This window comes from Aythya fuligula, chromosome 2 (genome assembly GCF_009819795.1).
Source record: "Aythya fuligula isolate bAytFul2 chromosome 2, bAytFul2.pri, whole genome shotgun sequence".
Lineage (NCBI taxonomy): Eukaryota > Metazoa > Chordata > Aves > Anseriformes > Anatidae > Aythya > Aythya fuligula.
In genome coordinates, this window is record NC_045560.1 from 108882411 (window position 1) to 108902416 (window position 20006).

The 20006-nt window shown below is 36.2% G+C and overlaps 1 protein-coding gene across 1 annotated transcript in view; it reads right to left on the reverse strand.

Moving 5' to 3' along the window:
- Positions 1–20006, reverse strand: part of SMCHD1 (structural maintenance of chromosomes flexible hinge domain containing 1) — an 80451-nt gene that overhangs the window by 6822 nt on the left and 53623 nt on the right. Inside the window, exons 33-43 of the mRNA XM_032181121.1 lie at positions 18963–19120; positions 15372–15487; positions 14804–14865; positions 11647–11734; positions 11112–11243; positions 7430–7579; positions 3706–3832; positions 3422–3541; positions 2366–2451; positions 1208–1330; positions 748–938 (exon numbers count right to left, since the gene is read on the reverse strand). Of these exons, the coding sequence (XP_032037012.1) occupies positions 748–938; positions 1208–1330; positions 2366–2451; positions 3422–3541; positions 3706–3832; positions 7430–7579; positions 11112–11243; positions 11647–11734; positions 14804–14865; positions 15372–15487; positions 18963–19120 (1353 nt within the window). The remainder of the gene's footprint in view (positions 1–747; positions 939–1207; positions 1331–2365; positions 2452–3421; positions 3542–3705; positions 3833–7429; positions 7580–11111; positions 11244–11646; positions 11735–14803; positions 14866–15371; positions 15488–18962; positions 19121–20006) is intronic.

Here is a 20006-nt window from a genome sequence, read left to right on the forward strand (position 1 = left end):
TTGCTTCTGACAATCTAGTCAGAGATCTAAAACTGAACTGAATGCATATTAACACTTCCACATTAGGGGACAGATAATCCCAACATTAAGATACCATTTAAATTAAGGATGTTTGGGTGGAACATGGATTTTTAATGACACATGTATTCAACAATTTCATGTGATTAATTTTATGGGCAAGTTCTTTAAAAATACAATTGAGAATTTGGACCTTGTAAATACATCTACACACTGAGTCTTTTCTAAAAAGGCATTCTTTATAATATTAATAGGCATCTGCATAAGCAAATTATTTTCAGGTACAGAATTGTGATATTTTCCTTTATCTTCCAGGAAACCAAAGCAGTACAATTAATTCTATTACCACAGATAATTTTAGGCAATCTACTCAAGAGTTAGATTTCTTAACAAGATAGGAAATGATTTGAAACACTAGAATTATTAAATAAAGCAAAGTTCCTGCTCTACAAAACATGTAGAGGTGAAGAAAACAGATGGCAAATTGTCTTCTCAAGGGAAATACTGTATTCAATAAAGATCAGTGTTTAGTTAATTAAATATATAAAGCTAGGATTTCAGCTAACATTTCACGTGACATCACAATTCTTAATATTACGAAGTTAGAAATTTTTAGGTTTTGAATCTTTAATAAGAGTGAAATTTATAAAGAAGCTAGGGAAAAAATATTATATACTTATTAAAAGTATGTTATACAAATGCCGAAGTTTCATCGTTTTTTTTCTCTACCTGTTCCAATCAGGGAGCGTCTTCTTGTAAATAGAATCAAGGGGTAGCACTTGTTGTCGACCTTGAGTTTCATCAAAAATACTGCGAGCTGCTTCAGTAGTCAATGTGACTACACAGTCCATGTCGCTGGCCAAATGCCAGGAGATAACTTTTGCTGCTTCATTATCCTCAATTTGCGCTAAATGTGCAATCTGTGCCATAGAAGTTAGAATAGTCAAAACAGAAGCCAAGACCACATCCCCTTTGCAGACTAATCACAATCCTACTGCAAATTCAGTGAGACATTTAATTCCCCTGTTGACGGCTCTGTTAGAAGAGCCATGGATGGGATGAGAATGCTATCATTTTCTTAACACTCCTTCCCAGGAATTACTAGGATATTCAGTTGGCTAATTTTTCATCACTACCACTTCCTAGAATTAAAAAAACTCACTTTAAGGCTCTATGGGAGAAAACTCACCTTCCCTAAAACATCTTGGTTGCCTTTTGGATAGTTTGGGAGGGTACAAGTTCGCCTTGGCTGTTTCATTACTCCTTCTTGATCCAACATCTTTTGTTTTATAAGAGAATCCACATACTGAAGCTGAGAATTGAAATTTGAAGTTAGCAAGCATTTATCAATGGGCCAAATTGCAGAAACGATTACTTTACTTGTTGTCAATCAAGTTCTGAACAAAAGCATTCAGTAATCTAAAACAGGCTGTAAATATATATGGGGACACTGCATATAATCTCAGGGGAGAGTAAAAGGAGACATTGCAATTATGACTATAAGCTTATATATGTATTTATTCCTTTATTTATTGAAGAAAAGCTCTTCTCACAAAGAGCTACTGGAGCTTCAATAGAGCCAAAACTGAAGAAAGTTGTAACCAGCAGGAAGAGTGAATGTACAAGAAGAAACCATTTTAGGAGTTGACTATGCCTGAAAAATTTAGCCAGCAGGAGGAACTTAGGTACTGTGACTGCTAACGTTGTATAATTTAAATTTTTCTAATTTGTGATTAATGTCTGTAGCATATTTTTATTTGATCTGAAGATAAGGGATAATTCACCTTTTTTTTTTTCCCCAAAAACATGAGTAGTTTGAAAACTTACTTATAAGTTTTCTTTAAAATGTAATTGGATCTTTATGGGAAATCAGTAATGGAATATATTGCCTTGAATCTTACAAACTTACTTTTACATGAGCTTTTGCAGTAGCATATGAAATGCTCTCTTCACTGAAAAAGAAGTGTTTTCTTTTGAGCTATTTGTAACAGAATATATCCAATAAATTGATCAGCCTTTAAAAAAAAACATTATTAAAACTAGTACTATCAGTAAGCCACTAACCTTAACAGAAAGGCAAAAACAAAATCAGGACATAAAATGACAGAGCTGTTACTTTAAGAGATACATACACTACCAAAAATAAAATAAAATAAAATAAAAATTAAAACGAAGTTTGGCACTGATCCATATATTTTCCTCGTGGTTTAAATTTTCAGGGTTTTGTTAATAGGTGCTTGTGTATATACTAGTGTGATTCGATAATGTTATCTAATGATGCCAACTTCATATTAAGATTTACATTTATTTTAAGATGTTATGGAGTTTAGTAAGAAATGAGCCATACTGTGTTTGTCTGTGGTAATTCAATCTGCTGTTTTTTCAGTTCATTCTTCAGGTGGGTTTCTCTTGTTTCAGCTTCTTTAACCTGACCTGAAACCAACAAAATCAACACAGAATAAGGATGTATCGGAAAGCAGGGGAACATTTATTGCAGAATTTCTTCAACTTTTCAGAATCATGTCACCCACAGCTGATGGTAGCTACTCCTCAAAATACTAGCATAAAATATCAGGATTTGTCCACAGAAATTTTGTGATTTGTCCATCTCATAAGCAATTTCAGAAGCTAACATCTCCTTCAGCTTTGCAAACAAATAATTCATCAAGTGAATTGTTTCTTGCTGTCTCTATTCAATTAGTTTTATCTGTATTTGAAAATATTTTTAAACATAAAACATATAATTGTTCTCTAATTTACTATTTTGAGATACACATAATTCTGAAAACATGAAGCAAAACTTTTTGCCTCTCTGAAATTCAGGAATTTGCATCCATAATGGGAACATGCAGTGGGCAAGTTAGAGAAATGTAGGTCTGTAGTAAAATTAAAAGAAACAGACACAGCTTCCAACTCCAGCATGCATTTAGTTTTACAACAAAAAAATCAAAATACATCTACAAAAAAAACCTTCTGATCAATATGATGAAACAAAATATAGTGCAAAGAAAATAAACATTTTCCTTCTCCTTCTTCTCCCCCATTTCCATAAACAACTGCTTCCTTCGCACTGCTCTATCATTTAACAGACTTTCACACATCCATTGTAAAAATGGGAGTGCAAGGCAGTTATGGAAAAACGGGATCTTAAACGTTTTATTCCTCCTTTGACAATTCTGACAAAAAAAATACTACCTCAAATCAGGACCCTTTATAGGTGGGGTACATGCAGATAACTAGAGGCTTCTCTTCTAATGCAAAAATACAATCATTCCACTTCCCTCTAATTAATGTATCTCCTGACTTTAATGCTGATCTTTCTCCCCCTCCCTATATTGACAAAATTGTTAAATGGAAAAGAAAAATTCCCAGGAAATAGATGTATATATTTGATTGAACTTACATCTCATTTCAGCTACAAGCTGATTAGTAGTATCAAACCAATTTCTGTAAACACCTATGGACTGAGATAATTGGTCTCTTTCCCTTGTAAGTGTTGCCATCTGTTGCTGCTTCTTGTAATCTACACAAAGAAACACGTATTTTTAGAAAAAAATACACTAACACAGTTTATTTAAACATCAGCAAAAATCTGTTAGGCCATTACACACTTTCAAAGTAGCATTATGGACCCAAGCATAGCTGCTTCTAAAGACAAGAAAGCATTTTAAAGTAATTGAAACATACCATTGTAAAACATAAACGACAGACGGTATGGCTCCAAAGGCTTTCTCAAAGCCGGCAGATCTGGCTCAAATACAAGAATATATTCAGTGCTATCTCTTCCAGGACTGTTTTCAGCCAGCACTAGATTCTAATTTGAAAAGAAACAAACAAGCAAACATAAGTTTATGTTCACACCCGAGGTAACACACAAAATAAAGTAAAACAATGCTCAAATACTAAGTCTTATAAAATTACTTAACATGTAACATATGTATGATACTACTACTAGTCTTAAATATCAGTTTGGAAATGTCCTTTTCTACCTAATAAAAGGAAGTAAAATTTGAAGGTTTACCACTAAGCATTCTGTTAAGAATTAAGATTATTTTACCTGTTTAAAAAGTCCTATTATTTTTAGCTATATATTTTGAGAGACATGCTCAGAAAAAAATATTTTCTGCACCATCCCACAGGCAAGATTCTCTCAGATGCACTCCAGCATGTGAACAAATGCAAACATTAAAAAGAAAGACCAAATGCATAAGCACAGGGAACAAAACCCAATCTATTCCCAGTGCTGAGTTAAAGTTACTGTTGTTCATGGAAGTAGACAGCACGTCCCAAATGAATGAAAAATATGTATCTAGAAACTGACAAGAACATCCCATTTCTCAGAAGTTTCTTTTACATATATGTAGATAAAGCAAGAAATAAAACCCTCCTTTCTTTACAAACAGAAAATATTATAAAACCATAAAGAATGGTAAACAGAAATAAAATTAGTGCAGGTAATATCTAAATGTACTGTTACTTTGGGAAAGGTATCATGCATAAAATGAATAATGTTTATAATAAAACTCATGTTTCCACCTTTAACGTGTAGAAATTGCTACTCAACTGGCCAAATCAAGAGAGGTGGCTGCAGCCTAAAAGAAGAGATAGATATATAACCTTCAAAGATAGTCTTCATGGCTTTCAAAAAATATTGCAGCTACATATTTAGTCAGGATAAGTCTGCAGCAGAAATACCTTTTCCTTTGAAAATTTATGCTAATAGAAACCTATTATACCTATATAAATTTATGCTAAACATTTTCCTTCATTGAACAAGTTCAGCATTCATGATCCTCAACTTAGGGGTAAGCATGTCAGATCATCACTGTCATTACGTTGATGCTAATTGCACATGATTATAGTCCTAAACAAGATGTAACAATTTCAAGGTATTTGAAAAAAACACTATTTTTTCCCACCCCCCTCCATTTACTAGTCATTTGAAATGTACATTAAATCACAACCAAAAAATCCTTTCTGCATGAGCTTTGTGAGTTGCCTGAAGTCAAAGAACTCAGTGCAAAGTAGACAACTGAAAACTGTCTGAAGAGGAGGAGATAGGATTCACTGAAGTGGAATTACTGCCAAGGGAAGAGCAGCAAACAGAAGCTACTACTAAAACAGTAGGATCTCACCAGATCACAGTAACGAGGCAGCAGAACACCAAACAAAAAAAAAACAACCCAGGAATATCTGAGTAGAAAGAAAAAGCATCTCCTTATAAAAAAAAACCTTAACCAACAAACAACAAAATGAACACCACCCTGTTCCCCATTACACAGGTTGTTAGATTAGACACTAAAGCAAGACTGGTGTATTTATGCCACAATAGCTCAACAGCAGCAGGTTACTTGTATATGGAGGTAAGAAAATGCTGATTTCTGCATCAACAAGGAGTCTGAAAAAATACCAGTAAATTTATCTGAACTGGCAGAGCCCACTGTATGAGGTTGTCATTCCCCTCACCAGTATGAAGTTATAAAAAAAAGTTTAAATTTCTGCCATAGATATAATAAATACAAGATTTGAGGAGAAAAACATTATTTTGGTAGATCAGTAGTTACAGCAGTCCTGCTACCTATACTTGTGTGTTTTTTCCCACCCCACCTGTCCCAGAAAAATGTGTTCACAGAAAAATTTTTCTCTGTCTCTGAAACTACACAGCAATCCTTAAGAATATATACAGGAAGAATGGAATTGCTTTGAGGATTGCTTAGAGAAAAAGGTACTGGCACATGGTTGAGGACATGGAGGCTTTCATCAGAGAAATAGAAGAACCCTGGGGAAGCACGGAGTAGGAGGGACAAGCAAATAATTTATTACTCTTGAAACACACTTGAGATACAAGAATAACTCAGAATGCCCCATAAATCAATTAATACATTATTTTTATTTGATACCTCCATTCGGTCCATGTTTTTTTTTTTTTTTTTTACTAGCCTTTTTTCCATATATATTTTGTCACTTTATCAAAGTAGACCTGTTTGATCAACTTGTTCAGACAAAAGTGTTTCCCATACTAACTACATGTTCTGTCCTGGATCAGTGAAAAGTGTTTACCCACATTAACTAGATGTTTCTGTCCTTGATTGCTATCAACAGACAATTTAATTATGCTGTGTCATTAAGCTTCATCTACACAGTTTCACAAAAGCAATTGATGTATTGAATATAATACAAGATGAAGAAATTTGTATGTAGGATCTATAGATTTTAGAGGCTCTACTGGGGTTTTATAGTGTTGATTTCCAAGACACAATGTGAGGTTTTGTATTTGTTGCTAAAGCAGTCTGCTTTGATGCCAATCTGCTGGGAAGTTGCTCCCAATGAACAAGGTAGAAAAAGCGATTGAGAAAGTTTCTTTAAAAAGTTGGATTTTCCTTCAGTATGCCTTCAAACCATTTTAAGATTTCATACGACTACAGGCTGGTAAAACATGTAACAATCAGAGGAGCCAAATAAAGTAGGGGTACATTTTTGCTCTAAAATTCTTACATGATGCTTCAGCCAACAACAACAAAAAAGGCAAACCTATATGTACCAGTTTTACCACGTGAATAGTCCTATTGACCAACATGCTCTGTAAGCTGTGAGCACTGTACTCAGAGCAAATGTGTGGCTCTATACTAAATTTGTTCTGATACATTTTAAACAGTTTCTGATCTGTTTTGATGTTTCTGATTTTGTGCACATGCATGTTTTAGCTTGTGTCTTTTATATTACACTTTGTAACAACTGTTACAATTCAGAGGTTTTCAAAAAATCAATCTGTATTTGTTGAATAAAGTGACACTACAGTGTACAAAAAAGCTCTTTAATCTAGAACAAAGTATGCAATAAAACAGACACTACAAAGATTCAAACTGAAATAATGCATTTTTAACAGTCAAGGTCACTAATTACTAAAATGAAGTGGTAAAGTTTTATCTTTCATTCTTCAAAAGAGAATAGGATGCCTTTCTGCAAAGTAATTGGAAGACCAGTTAGCTTGACAAAATATAAAGAGAATTAGGTAAAATTTAATTACATATACACAGGGAGGTCAGATTAAACGATCATAAGATGTTAAAACCAGTAAATATTGAATTCCAAATTAGTGAAATGTTATTTACATATGAAATTTAAATGAAGACTTAACCTGGATCATCCTGCATATCATAAACCCTGATCAAGTTTTTGAATGTGAACGTCCCTCCATTTGCAAGAATAATCACTTGATGATTCCTCTACATCTGAGAACCAGCAACCAAACAGAGAAGAAAAAATTTATCTACATATCATTAAGGTATGCTACCATATATGCTAAACCTCCACAGACCATGGCTAGGTGTAAGATCAACTCTGAAACCATAGAAAAATGTGCTTTATGAGATCTGTTACTCATGTAACTGAGTATTTTGGTCACACTTACAATTTCAGCTGATCCCCTGTCAAATGGGAACTCAACTGCACTGACTTTCCCTTGAAACTGTGGAATCTCTGTATCATCTTCATTGGGGCTCTTAATTTTTGCTATTATTCTGCCAACTAAGTCAAATCCAGTGCGGTTGTTATATTCATCCTGTAAGTGAAACAGATAAAGAAGTTAGTTTGGAGAATTACAGGAACCAAAATAAGTCATTTATAGAATCATCTAGGTTGAAAAGACCTTCAAGATCATCAAGTCCAAGCACTAACCTGATCTACAGAGTCCCATCATTAAACTGTTTCCATTAGTGCCATGTCCACACCTCTGAAATGCCTCTAAGGATGGGGACTCCATCACCTCCGTGGGCAGCTTGTTCTAGTATTTAACCAACTTCTTGAAGAAATTCTTTCTAATGTCCAATCCAAACCTCCCCTTGACAACTTGAGACTGCTTCCTTTTATCCTAAGAGACCTACATCCTCCTTGCTGCAATCTCCTTTCACGTAGCTGTCAAGAGCAATGAGGCTCCTCTTCTCCACACTAAACAACTCCAGTTTTCTCAGCTGCTCTTAAGTCGTTGAACCCTGCCAGCCATCTCTTTACTCAGTGAACTGTACACCTGTCCAAGCCATGAGCAGCCAGTTTCTTCAGAAAAATACCATGGGAGACTATGTCAAGTGCTTTACTAAAATTGAGGTAAATGACATTCACAGCCTTTCCCTCGTCTACCAAGTGGATCATCTTGTAATAAAGTTGATCAGGTTAGTCAGGCAGGGCCTGCCCTTCATAAACCCGTACTGGCTACTATTGATCAGTTGACTGTCCCATATATTGTGCGTGATGGCACTGAAGGTGCCCCATAACCCTCCCCAGGACCAAGGTCAGACTGACAGGCCTGTAATTCCTTGTATCCACCTTCCTGTCCTTCTTGTATATTGGAGTTATATTTGCTAACCTCTAGGCAAATGTGACCTCCCTGGCTAACCAGGACTACTGACAGATTATTAAAAGTGACTTGGTGAGTGCTTCTGCCAGCTTCTTCAGGACCCTTGGATGAAATCCGTTCAGCTCCATAAATTTATGACAGTGAAGAGGCCACTTATAGGTTCCTGTTGGATTATAGCGGCTTCATCTTGCTCCCTGTCACCATCTTCCAAACTCAGGGGGCTGGGTACCCTGAGAACAACTGTCCTAGCTCAATGCAGTCAAGGCATTCCCTAGTGTACAGGACTTCCTTGCCTCCCCTCCTTCCCTGCCTCTCTCTCCTGTAGAGCCTGTAACACTTTATCAGAGCACTCCAGGCATGTGAGCTGTGCCACCATGTCTCACTGAGGCCAACGCTATCATAGCCGTGAGACTTAATTAAAACTTCCACTTTTGGGTGTACACGGCAAGGTTCTGACAGTGGAGAGGCTGCGGCGTGGGTCCCATGAAGTGAGGCCAGGGCTGCCCCGTACCAGACTTAATCGGTTCCAACCATCTCCAATGGCCCCACTGCAGGCCAGAGAAGGAAGGGGAGGAAGTGTTCCCAGTGCTAGAGCTGAAATTCCCCCACAGCCTGTGGAGACACCACACAGGAGGAGGTATTTCCCTGAAGCCTGTGAAGAGGACCATGGTAGAGCAGGTATCCACACAGCAGCCGGTGGAGGACACTACACCAGAGCAGATGTTTATGTGGAGGAGTGGCCCTTGGAGAGCCTACACAGGAGCAATTTTTCCTGAAGGGCTGCAGCCTCTGGAGCACACACACTGGAGCAGCAGAACAGAGTGAGGAGGAAGGAGCAACAGGGAGGAGCTGTGGTGGACTGACTGTAACCCCCATTCCCCAACCCCGAGCCCCTCTGGGAAGGCAGAGGAGTCAGGAGGGAAGCTAAGCCTGAGAAAGGGCAGATAAGAAGGTGTCTTGTTTTGTCTTTGTTTCTCACTACCCAAACCTATCCTAACTGGCAATAAATTAATTTTCCCCAGGTTGACCCTGCTTTTGCCAATGACAGTAACTGGTAAGCAATCTCCAGATTTACGTGTGAATGTTTGAAGTTCAGGAAACCTGTTTTTTTGTAATGGAAGATTCCATGAGGAACTGTCTCCTGGAAGAAAAATAATATACACAGTAGAAGTTCCTTTCCAGGGTTTTCCCACTAGAATTTATTCTTGTAATTTTTTTTTTTTTTCCTGCAGCAAGAAATGGGCTTCAATTGAGATACCTGACAGCAAGTCAGGTATCCTTCCTGTGCTGGGGGTCCCAGACCTGGATGCAGGACTCTTCCAGGTGTGGTTCTCATAAGAGCAGAGTAGAAGGGGAGAATCACCCCCCTCAACCTGCTGGCCACACATCTTTTGATGCAGCCTAGGATATGACTCACCTTCTGGGCTGCAAGCACACACTGCCAACTCAATTCAAATTTTTCATCCACCAGGACCCCTCAAGTCTTTTTCTGCAAGCCTGCTCTCAACCCATTCATCCCCCAGTCCATACTGATATTTAGGATTGCCCCAAACCAGGTGCAGGACACCTTGCACTTGACCTTGGTGAACTTCATGAAGCTTGCATGTGCCTTGCTCTCAAGCCTGTAAAGGTCCCTCTGGATGGCATCCCTTCCCTCTGAAATGTCAACTTCAGCTTGGCGTTGCCTGCAGACCTACTGAGGGTACACTGTCTATGTCGTTGATAAATACATTAAAGAGTATCAGTCCCAATACAGACCCCTGAAAGACACCACTCATCACTGATCTCCACCTGGACACTAAGATACTTGACCACAATTCTTTGGATGCAGCAATCCAGACGATTTCTTATCCACTGAACAGTCCACCCTTCAAATCCATCTGTCTCCAATTTTGAGACAAGAATGTTATGCGGGACTTTTTTAAAGGTCTTACAGAAGTCCAGGTAGACAACGACAGTTGCTTTTCCTTTATCCACTGATGCAGTCACTCCATCAGAAGGCCACTAGGTTGGTCAGGCACAATTTGCTCTTTGTGAAGCCATGCTGGCTGTCTCAAATCACCTCCATGTCTTCCATATGCCTTAACATAGCTTCAGTGAGGATCTGTTCCACGATCTTCATGGACATAGAGGGGAGACTGACTGATCTGTAGCTCCCAGGGTTTTCCTTTCAATCCTTTCTAAAAATGTATGTTATGCTTCCCTTTTTTCAGTTACTGGGGACTTCAACCGACTGCCATGACCTTTCAAATATGATGGAGAGTGCTTTGGCAACTACATCAGCCAGTTCCCTCAGTGCCTTGGAAGCATTTCATGAAGTCCCATAGACTTCTGCATATTCAGGTTCATGAGGTAGTTTCAAACCTGATCGTCACTCACAGAGGAAGGGACTTAACTACTTGAGTCCCTGCCTTGAGGTTCAGGTACCTGAGGGACTTGAGAAATGTGGGAGGAGTGAAGCCAGTGAAGACCGAGGCAAAAAAAATTTTTGAGTACCTCAGCCTTCTCCATGTCTGTTGTCACCAGATTAAGAAATTTTTAAAATATTTTTATTTAAATCTATGAAAACTATTTTTAGATTTGTCTTCAACTGTTCAAAATACAATATATATTTAATGGCTTTAACCATATTCATTTATATATTAAAACATAAGATAGTAGCAATGTCTTACAGCAAAATTTAACACATATTTAGTAGTCACATTTCTCTAAGTATGATTTTGTATTAAAGTATAGTTACCATTACATGGAGGTGTAAATCCTTCACCAGTGTACGGCTAGTAACAGTTCGAACATTGGAAACGGCTGGAGTAGCTGGTAAAGAATCAGGTAACAAGCGTACTGGGTCATTAGGTACAACTTCAACTACAATCTAGCAAAAAAGGGAAAAAGAATAACATAAAACAAAACAAAAGAAAGAGAAGTCTGATATAATTCACAATTCACCTGCACACATTAGTTGCTAAAAATATACTGATTGAAATGCACGTGAAATTTACTGGCAGAAATAAATTTAGGATGGCCATAAAGCAGCAGTACTAGGTTAAAAGTTATGGAGTTTTGTTATTTCTGATTACTTACAAAAAGCTATTGAAATTTTGTTTTGATAATCAGTTTAATATCAATCACTATTTCAAATTAAAAGTTTATTTATTTATTTATTTATAACTCACAACTGAAAGCATTTGCATTCTGAATCTACGAAGTATCACAGTATTTCTCCCAGATCTGTATTACATGTTCTTGGCTCTGTGTAATTAATTATACTTTCATACCTGGTCACTGCTGAGCATGTTTGTCTTATCCATTGCAAAAGTAAACTGTATACTGTAAGTGCCCACTCTCTCTGGAATCACTTTATCCCTAAAGTAATCAAAAACAAAACACAATCAAAACCAAGTAAATATTGAAGTGACAAGTATGTAAGTATGCAAGCAATTGAAATTCTGAGTAGTCTTCCTAACTAGATAAGAGTTCTATTAATGTATGACAGATTTTAATACTCCTCCATAATGACCTTCAGCAAGAATGCCACAAAAGAACTCTTCTCTTCTAGAATAAGGTTTTTGGAAACTTGCCTCCAGGAGTTTTTTCTCTACAAGTTGACAGGAAGTTTGTTATGGCCCTATTATTCAGAAGTCTGCCAGTCTACCCTGTTTTTACTTTCCATCCAAGGAATTCTCATAAAGCTACTTAAACAGAGCACAAACATGTTTGTGTCTACAACGACTTCTTTCCAAATTCAATCATTGGGCTTTAGATTCTGTAATATCTGAATACCTGATTCCTTCTGATACTTAGAAACCATACAAAATTAGGTCATCACCAGCGGCCAAGGTTGAGCACATCGAGACAGAGAAGAGTTTTCATTCTACCTTAGAGTGTTTTGGAGTGCCAACAACTGGCACGGAATCCCTACCATCAAAATATGAAGGGAAGACAGACACCTGCACTTCTGCTGATAGAAGCAGAACTTCACCTAGCAAGGAAGGCAACACAGTATGTGGAAGAATACTGAAGTCTTCCAATGGATACGATGGATAGCAGTGACTTAAAAATACTTAAGAGACCTTTGAGGAGATACAACCACAGCCTCTAGATTCAGGCATTGTTCTGGGAGGATGACTTATGACACTCTTGAATTGGCTAATGAGATTATTGCTTTCAACATACATTTTAGCTGTTTTGACAGTACGAGTAAAGAATATGTTTCCTCTTAATTCGTTTGGAAAAGAGTAAGATGCAAGATTCCCTGGAATGCTTAATTTGTAAAAAGTAAAATCTCAAAGCTTTACCTATCTCTGGAAAGGGGCCTGACTTTTTGTCTTTCATATAGAACAGAAACAATTCTACCTTCTTTTCTACGTTTTATCTGGGTTAAGACTTACAGTATTACTGAGTTGTAAACAATCTGCTAAAGATCTTGGTGTGGCTGAACACCATCTAACCAGGCATAAGCTTTAGAAGAATAAATTGCACTGTTGTTATGAAAGTTGCAAGACTGCACCCAAGTTGAAAGGGGCACCTATATTACTCATCTAGGATCCAGTAGATGATAACCCATCAGTGACTATGCCAAGGATGTAAAAACTAGAGAGAAACCAGGTGGTAGACAGTGATGCCACAGGCACTGGTAGCAGTGAACAATATGCACTTTCCTAAAAGTGCTGCTAATGAGAAGTGTCTATCTACTGCTAGTTTTCTCAAATCTTTCAGAAAGGTAGGGAGTTTTAATTCTGGACATTTGCAGCTAACTATTAATCTAAGGGAGCAATGTCAAGATTTTTTAAATTCAATATTCAGCTCTGTGTGGATTAATTTATATCACATCCATCTACTATGTGCTTCTTCTGTGAGAAGCCCTATGCAGGTAAATGTGGTAAGTACTTCTTTTCTGGACGTACAAACATGCAACATAAAGTGTCTTATTTTGATAATGTTTCAGGGGTTTCTTGTGTTTGAACTACATCCATTACTAAGCATTTATCAGAATGAGCAAGGTCAGAAACATACCTTATGCTTGGTACAAATTTTTCAGTAATCCTCAGTTTCTGGAGAAGTTAATTTTTAACCTTGGAATAGCTGCTGAGAAAGCTCTGCTCCGTTAAAAGCAAAAACTGTATCCTTATTGGACAGGTTTTTTTTGCTACAACTGTCAAACTCAGCATTAGAAGGCTTTGGGGTCTTGAGTGCCTTTAAGGTAAAGACTGAGATTTTAGTAAAGATTCAAAATGCCTTGTCTAAATTAACTACAATTCCTGTTGAGATGTACTGCAGTTTTTTGAAATAGTTGTAATCTCTTAGATGGAAGTCTTCATATACACATACATTACATTGCTGTACCCTATCTGAGAAGCTAAAAAGACTTAGTCAATGAAGGTTGCATCATCTGCTTTCCCAGGTGGGACAGGTTCTTGGATGAATATGACACAGGGATTTACAGATGGAGGTACATTTGCATTGTGTGTCAGAACCTTGAATTTAAGCCTCAGCTAACCTGCTCCCCAGGAAATCAAAGTGTTAAAGACCTAATGGTAGGATACAGCCAAGGTCTTGAAAACACAGATTCCCAAGGATTACAAAATTGACATCCGGCCTCCTGATCTCTATTATGTGCCTTTTGAAAGGGAGAAGAGACACAGTTGAGAGGCAGTTTAGGAAACTCCCCTATCATCTCTGACAGTGCTGCCACTCAGATGGTCCTGGAATCTTGACTTAGCTGAGCTCTGTTCCTCTGATGCAGGAGCCAGGTCAGCTGTGCAACAGTGCTACATGCTGCATGCAGGTGATCTTAAAGTCTGTTTTCTAAAAACAGGAGGCAAGTCTAAAAACAGGAGGCAAGAGCTTGAAGCAACAGCCAATACCACAACTATTCGACTGATCCTCTAGAATGCCTTATAAGAGTAGATGTAGACAGAATGTGGCAATCAGGCACCAGCTTATCGTGATGTCTAATTCTCCTGCCTGTTATCTAAGACACTATCTAGACTAAGTGACCGAAGGAAAGACCACTAAACCACCAAGGCCAAACTCACGATTCAAGACTAACAGTTACAGAAGGTGCTCAATCAGAGTTAAGTCTACTTTTTCCAGCTAGCAATTTTACAGCAGTTGAACATTATGCTGAAGATAACTAAGGAATGTTAATAGACAACTAAGAAGCCTGAGTGGAATATACTGTCCTTGCATTGCTAGCATTTCTCATCATGTATTTTAATATATTACCTTAGACTCTTTTATTTTCTCAGATTAAACAAGTGTCACATACATCTTGGGAAGAACACAATCCCCACACTTATCACAACACGCTAGTATCTTTTAACATTTCATAGCATTGCATTGTACTAATTCTTTAACAGATTGTTATAAAAAATAAAACTGTATTTTGTACAATAACCTGCATCAGTAATTATAAAATAAATGCTGCTGTACCTGAAATAAGAGAAGCCTTCTTCTTTATCATCCTTCACTTTACTACAGCTAAACGTTGTAACCTGAAAAGATGAAAAAAATTAAATATAACATACTTGAAAGTTAAAGTATCTTACTCGTAATATGCTGTCAAGTTTTAATAATTTGTAATACTGATAGCATATAGAAATTCGATGAGATCACCTACAATTTAGATGCTAATTTCATATTTTTAATCCTGGGACTCTTTGCAAAAAAGCGCGTCAAGTATCCCTGCTATCACTTTGCTTCTGCAAAGCAGCAGCATTTCTGTACTTATTACAGTATTGACATTTGAATACAGTATTGACATTTGAATATTACAGTATTGACAGTATCTTATTACAGTATTGACATTTGAATAGTCCAACAAGTTGTAATAGGACAGATTGTTAAAAAAAAAAATATGATTGATATGTATTGCTAGTTATTTAAAATCTAGAACAGGATATTGATTTAAGTCAAATACAGGAAAGACCCCCACTACAAAAATGTTTGTTGTATGCCAACATTTTGATATTCACGTTGAAAACATGTTTTGATGACTTACATCAATTGGTATCCTGGTTCCGCTGCCCTGTCCTTCCCACATGTTCATAGAAATACGTGCTGGATTAATATTTTTGATAATATTGTCATCTTCAGAAAGAACACTAACCATAAAATCTGCAGAATGAAAGAAAACAATTTTTCAGGATTATTTTTTATTCAAAATTAAGATGACAAACCTTGATGAATTTCCCGTTCTCTTTCCTACCAGAAGGAAAAACACACAAAACCCACGTTTCAAACAGAATCCAAACAGAAAATATGAAACCAGGCATAGAAATCCATCTCTCCCTAGACCTGTAACTAGATCAGGTAACAATCCTTACACAGAAAAAATACCCACCTACTTTATCCAATGACTGCCTAAAAAAAAAAATACATCAAAATTCAAGTCTGCCTTTCCCAGGTTATTGTCCTTAACAAAAGCAAACCAGATTGTTTCTTGTTCTCAGGAAAGAACAATCACTAGGCTAGATAAGTAATCAATTTTTTCCTCCAAGGACAGGAAATCCAGATCTCCCTCTTCCTTCACAAGTGCTTTAGCCATTGAACTGATGGATAAAAAGGCACAGTAGTTGGTAAGAGACTGTACCAAGATAACTATAATTTTCTACATCAATTAGCCACAGTGTAATAAAAAAACTATGAACCTTAATCTTAGTTTTGCTACTTCTTACTGCCTAGTACCACAGACTTTAAGTCTGTTAGAACTATATGGATGTTTCATTCCTCCATTTGCTATTGACTGTTTCTGTGCTCAAAATACTGGCAGTTTTAAATCCCAATCTGAAAAATTGAGCTTTCCCTATACATTCCACGGAAAATTTAGTGGTCTGAAGGAAACGAAATCCAAACGAGATTTGGAAAAAAACAAAAGGCTACCCTTCCTCTAGTTGAAAATGTGAGCTGAACACTTTGACACTATGGCTATGGGGAGCTTTCAGGCATATAATTGAAGCTGCATTGTTCAAGTAGAAATGAAATTTGCACTTTAAGGAAGGATTGTGCTTTGATGTGCATAAAAAAATCATGCATTATTTCCTCCAAGATTACAATGCCTGCTCCCTGGTGTACCTGAATTCACCAGTAAATCTAATATTTAGGGTGCTAATTAAATGTCAGACTGTTAACAAGGATTTTACTATCTAATTTTATAATCAGAATTTAGTATCATATTGTATAATTTCATCTCCTAAAATTATCTTTTTCTCCTCTTCTCTTAAAGCCTGGCTTATTTATACAGCATCCACCACATTTGAAAAATATTTTATTTATAGTATTAATGGTAACTTCTCTATTATAGTTAAAACTCTAAGTGCTGTAGATTCAGGGAAGTTTGAAAAGCACACTCTTCCAGTGGAAGTCTATTTCAAGGTAGCTTCAATTTCCCTTATAACAATGAAAGACGTCAAGGAGCAAGCATGACAGTTATCTTCATTCACACGCTTCTCTTTTTTATTGTCTCATGAAAGTAGCCAACTTCCAAGTACACTAAACTCTGCTTACAGTTAAAGTTTTAGATGTATAAATATATTAGTAGCAAGAGACTTGATCTCCTTGGAGAGAAGAAAAGAGTGGGAAATAGAGGTTACAAGTCCGCACGTGCCCAGGAAAATAACACAACACACATACATATATACAGACATAAAATTCACTATATATATATAAATAATAAAATGATAAAATAATAAAAAATAAACTTGAAAGAATTAAGAACTATTAGTACAAGCAGAGAAAGTCACAGAACTTTGGGAAAGAGGCAGATAAGGGACCATAAAATCTGTCCTCTAGCTGTCTTGTTCTACACTGCAAACTAAAGCTTTACACCTAGTATAGTAGGTCACTTCAGAACACTTCAATGCAAGGAGATGGCTATGCTGAAAAGTAAAAACAAAAATGCCTCAAATTCACACTCAGAAGTAAAGCTAAGCTTCCTGATGCTATTAGCTATTTTAGCTATTTCAACAGAATCAGGGCAATGCTATCTATATAATACTACCATTTTATAGTAATATAGAATAAACTACAGTAAACTATTCACCACTCATTATTATACACTCAGGAGAAAAGTATTAAATGTACACAAATGTGGTGCTTAAGATTAATGTTATTCATTAAGAATGGAAAATATTTTTTTTTTGTCCTGTAGTATAGGGAAAAGAACAGCCAGAGGATGCTTCCTCATTAAGCAAAACTAAAACACTTTGTGAATTTAGTCAAGATAATTTCTGCATAAAGAGTATTTTAAAGAATAAAAATCTTGTTCCGTAAAAAACACCAGCTGATCAAGTTATGACATCATAATTATTACCCTTGATTATGAACTTTCGTTAGTCATACCAGCAGCACAGACATAGTTTAAATAATAACACTAAAGACATCACTGTTCTGAAAGACGGGTGGTTACAATGGTATAAAAGATGTGTAGAATGAGTTTGTTTTAGTTTCTGAACTCATAAAATGAAACAATCTCAAGTTTATTTTTATGCCTGCCGTCAATTATACCTTTTGCATCAATTGATTCCTGTTTTGCACCTCCATTTTTAAGAAGATGAATGAATACCATTCAGTGTAGGAAATTTGTTAGTGTTTACTTCTTCAAATAGGTATAAAACTCATCTAATGAAGATTCAGATGTGATACACACGCACACTTTCCCAAGAATAGGGTCAAATGGAAAATTATTAGTTTGGAAACTCCTTTACCCTAATTTTCAGAACACTGACAAATATTTAATCTAACTTCTCACTGCAAAATTTGAGGTTTCATCACTTGGCTCAGAAGCCTACAACAGGCTTCCCAAATATAAAGTGTTTTTTGTTCTTATAATTCCAGTAAACTGTAATTTTTTTTTTTTTGCCTTCCTTAATATGGTATTATATTTTAAACAACAGAATCTACTTTCTTTTTAGCTTCAGAGAGGTCTTCAGCTTTCTGAATAACATCTTTGTCTTTCATATTGCAAACTAGAAAGGATTTTTTTTTTTTGAAGATGGGTTAATAAATTCATATAAATTAACTGGCAAAATCAAGAACAATATCTCCCATAGTTCCATAGTTTTCTTAGGAAGACCTCTCATCTGAAATAGTGGAATTAGTTAATATAGTTTTCTTATTCATGCCAGTTTCCTTATGGAAAAAAGGCCTGAGTTTCAAACTCTTTTGGACTGTCTCTGGTGTACTCATTTCGGTTCATTCTCGGTTCCTCTTGCCTTACAGATAGCATACAATTTCAAAGCTACCTCCTTTAACCTCAAAATAAGATGAGCGAAAAAATGCAAGACCAAGCTCAGATCATCTTTGGGAATCAAAACCTGAAATATGGCATTTCACTGTGGATAAATAAGAGGTTATCTACTTTTACTATTTACAGACAGATAAGAGGTTTTTTAAAGCATTTTCATAGAAAATGTGCAAGTCTTTTCTCTCCAAATGTTACAGAGGCATCTTAGATATGGCTTTTACAGAAAACTGAGACATGCAGACACACAGACAGACAGAAAATAAGAAACAAAACCAGGAGAATCACCAAAACCATGGGTTTACAAAACTTTTGAGTGGCTTGTTTCCATCAAAGAACCCTTATACTTACCAGGAAAGGTACCTCCTGCTGGAAAAGAAGCATTTTTGTCATATTTCACATTCAAGCGGACAGGTTTCTCAGGATCAGGCAGGACATTTAATGTAATTATTGGACAATCTAATGTGATCTTGTTGTATGCGGCTTTAACTTGTAAAATGTGCTCTCCCCTGAAACATACAGAAATCATAAAAACCATTATAAAATACCTCTTCTGAACAGGCGATTTTCAACATACATGAAATCTGAATGATGTACATGAAAGCATAATAAAACAAAATCTGAAAAGAACTAATTCAAACTGCTAATGCGAAGCTAGAAACACTTGAATGAAGTAAAATAATAGTTTTAATATCTTAAGATATTAGTTTATTAAATTTAATTTTAAATATTTAATTTGTTTGATTATTTCATTGCTTCTCTGTAAAATGCTAGCAACAGCAGCTTTGAGTTGCAGAAGACAGTAAGGTGGAAAGCAAACATAACTAATTAAAATGCTGTCTGAGGAGCATTCTGCTCTGACAGTTTTCAAAGAGCGAATCTGTGTACAACTCACATCTAGAAAAGTGCATTGCAAGTACATAACGACTCTGCTGCACTGTTATATAATAACCCATTTTTTTAAAAAAAGTTTTAAGGACTAGAAATTTAAGTTTTTAAACAGAACTGGGATTAACATGTTTAACTGCACAGTGACTATACTCTCCAGCCAGTTTTGATCATGCTATAAAAAGTAGGGTGTTACCACTGAACACACCTGTGTCTAACCTCCAGTAATATACTGATAATTAATATTTACCATCTACCAAGATGTGAGCATTCCAAACACACTGAGCACCACCAATAACATTTTAAATATTTTCTTCCAAATGTATAACAATGTTATAGACAAAATCCTGTACATATGAATGCAAAAATATTAACTGGCATAAAGTACTTCAAAAATTTAAGAACAAGTACTTAGTGCTAGCTTCTAAGCTACCTAAAACCAACCTAGTCTTCTAACAAAAGCTCCTACGAGCTAAACATTACTAATTTTTAATCAGTATTTATCTT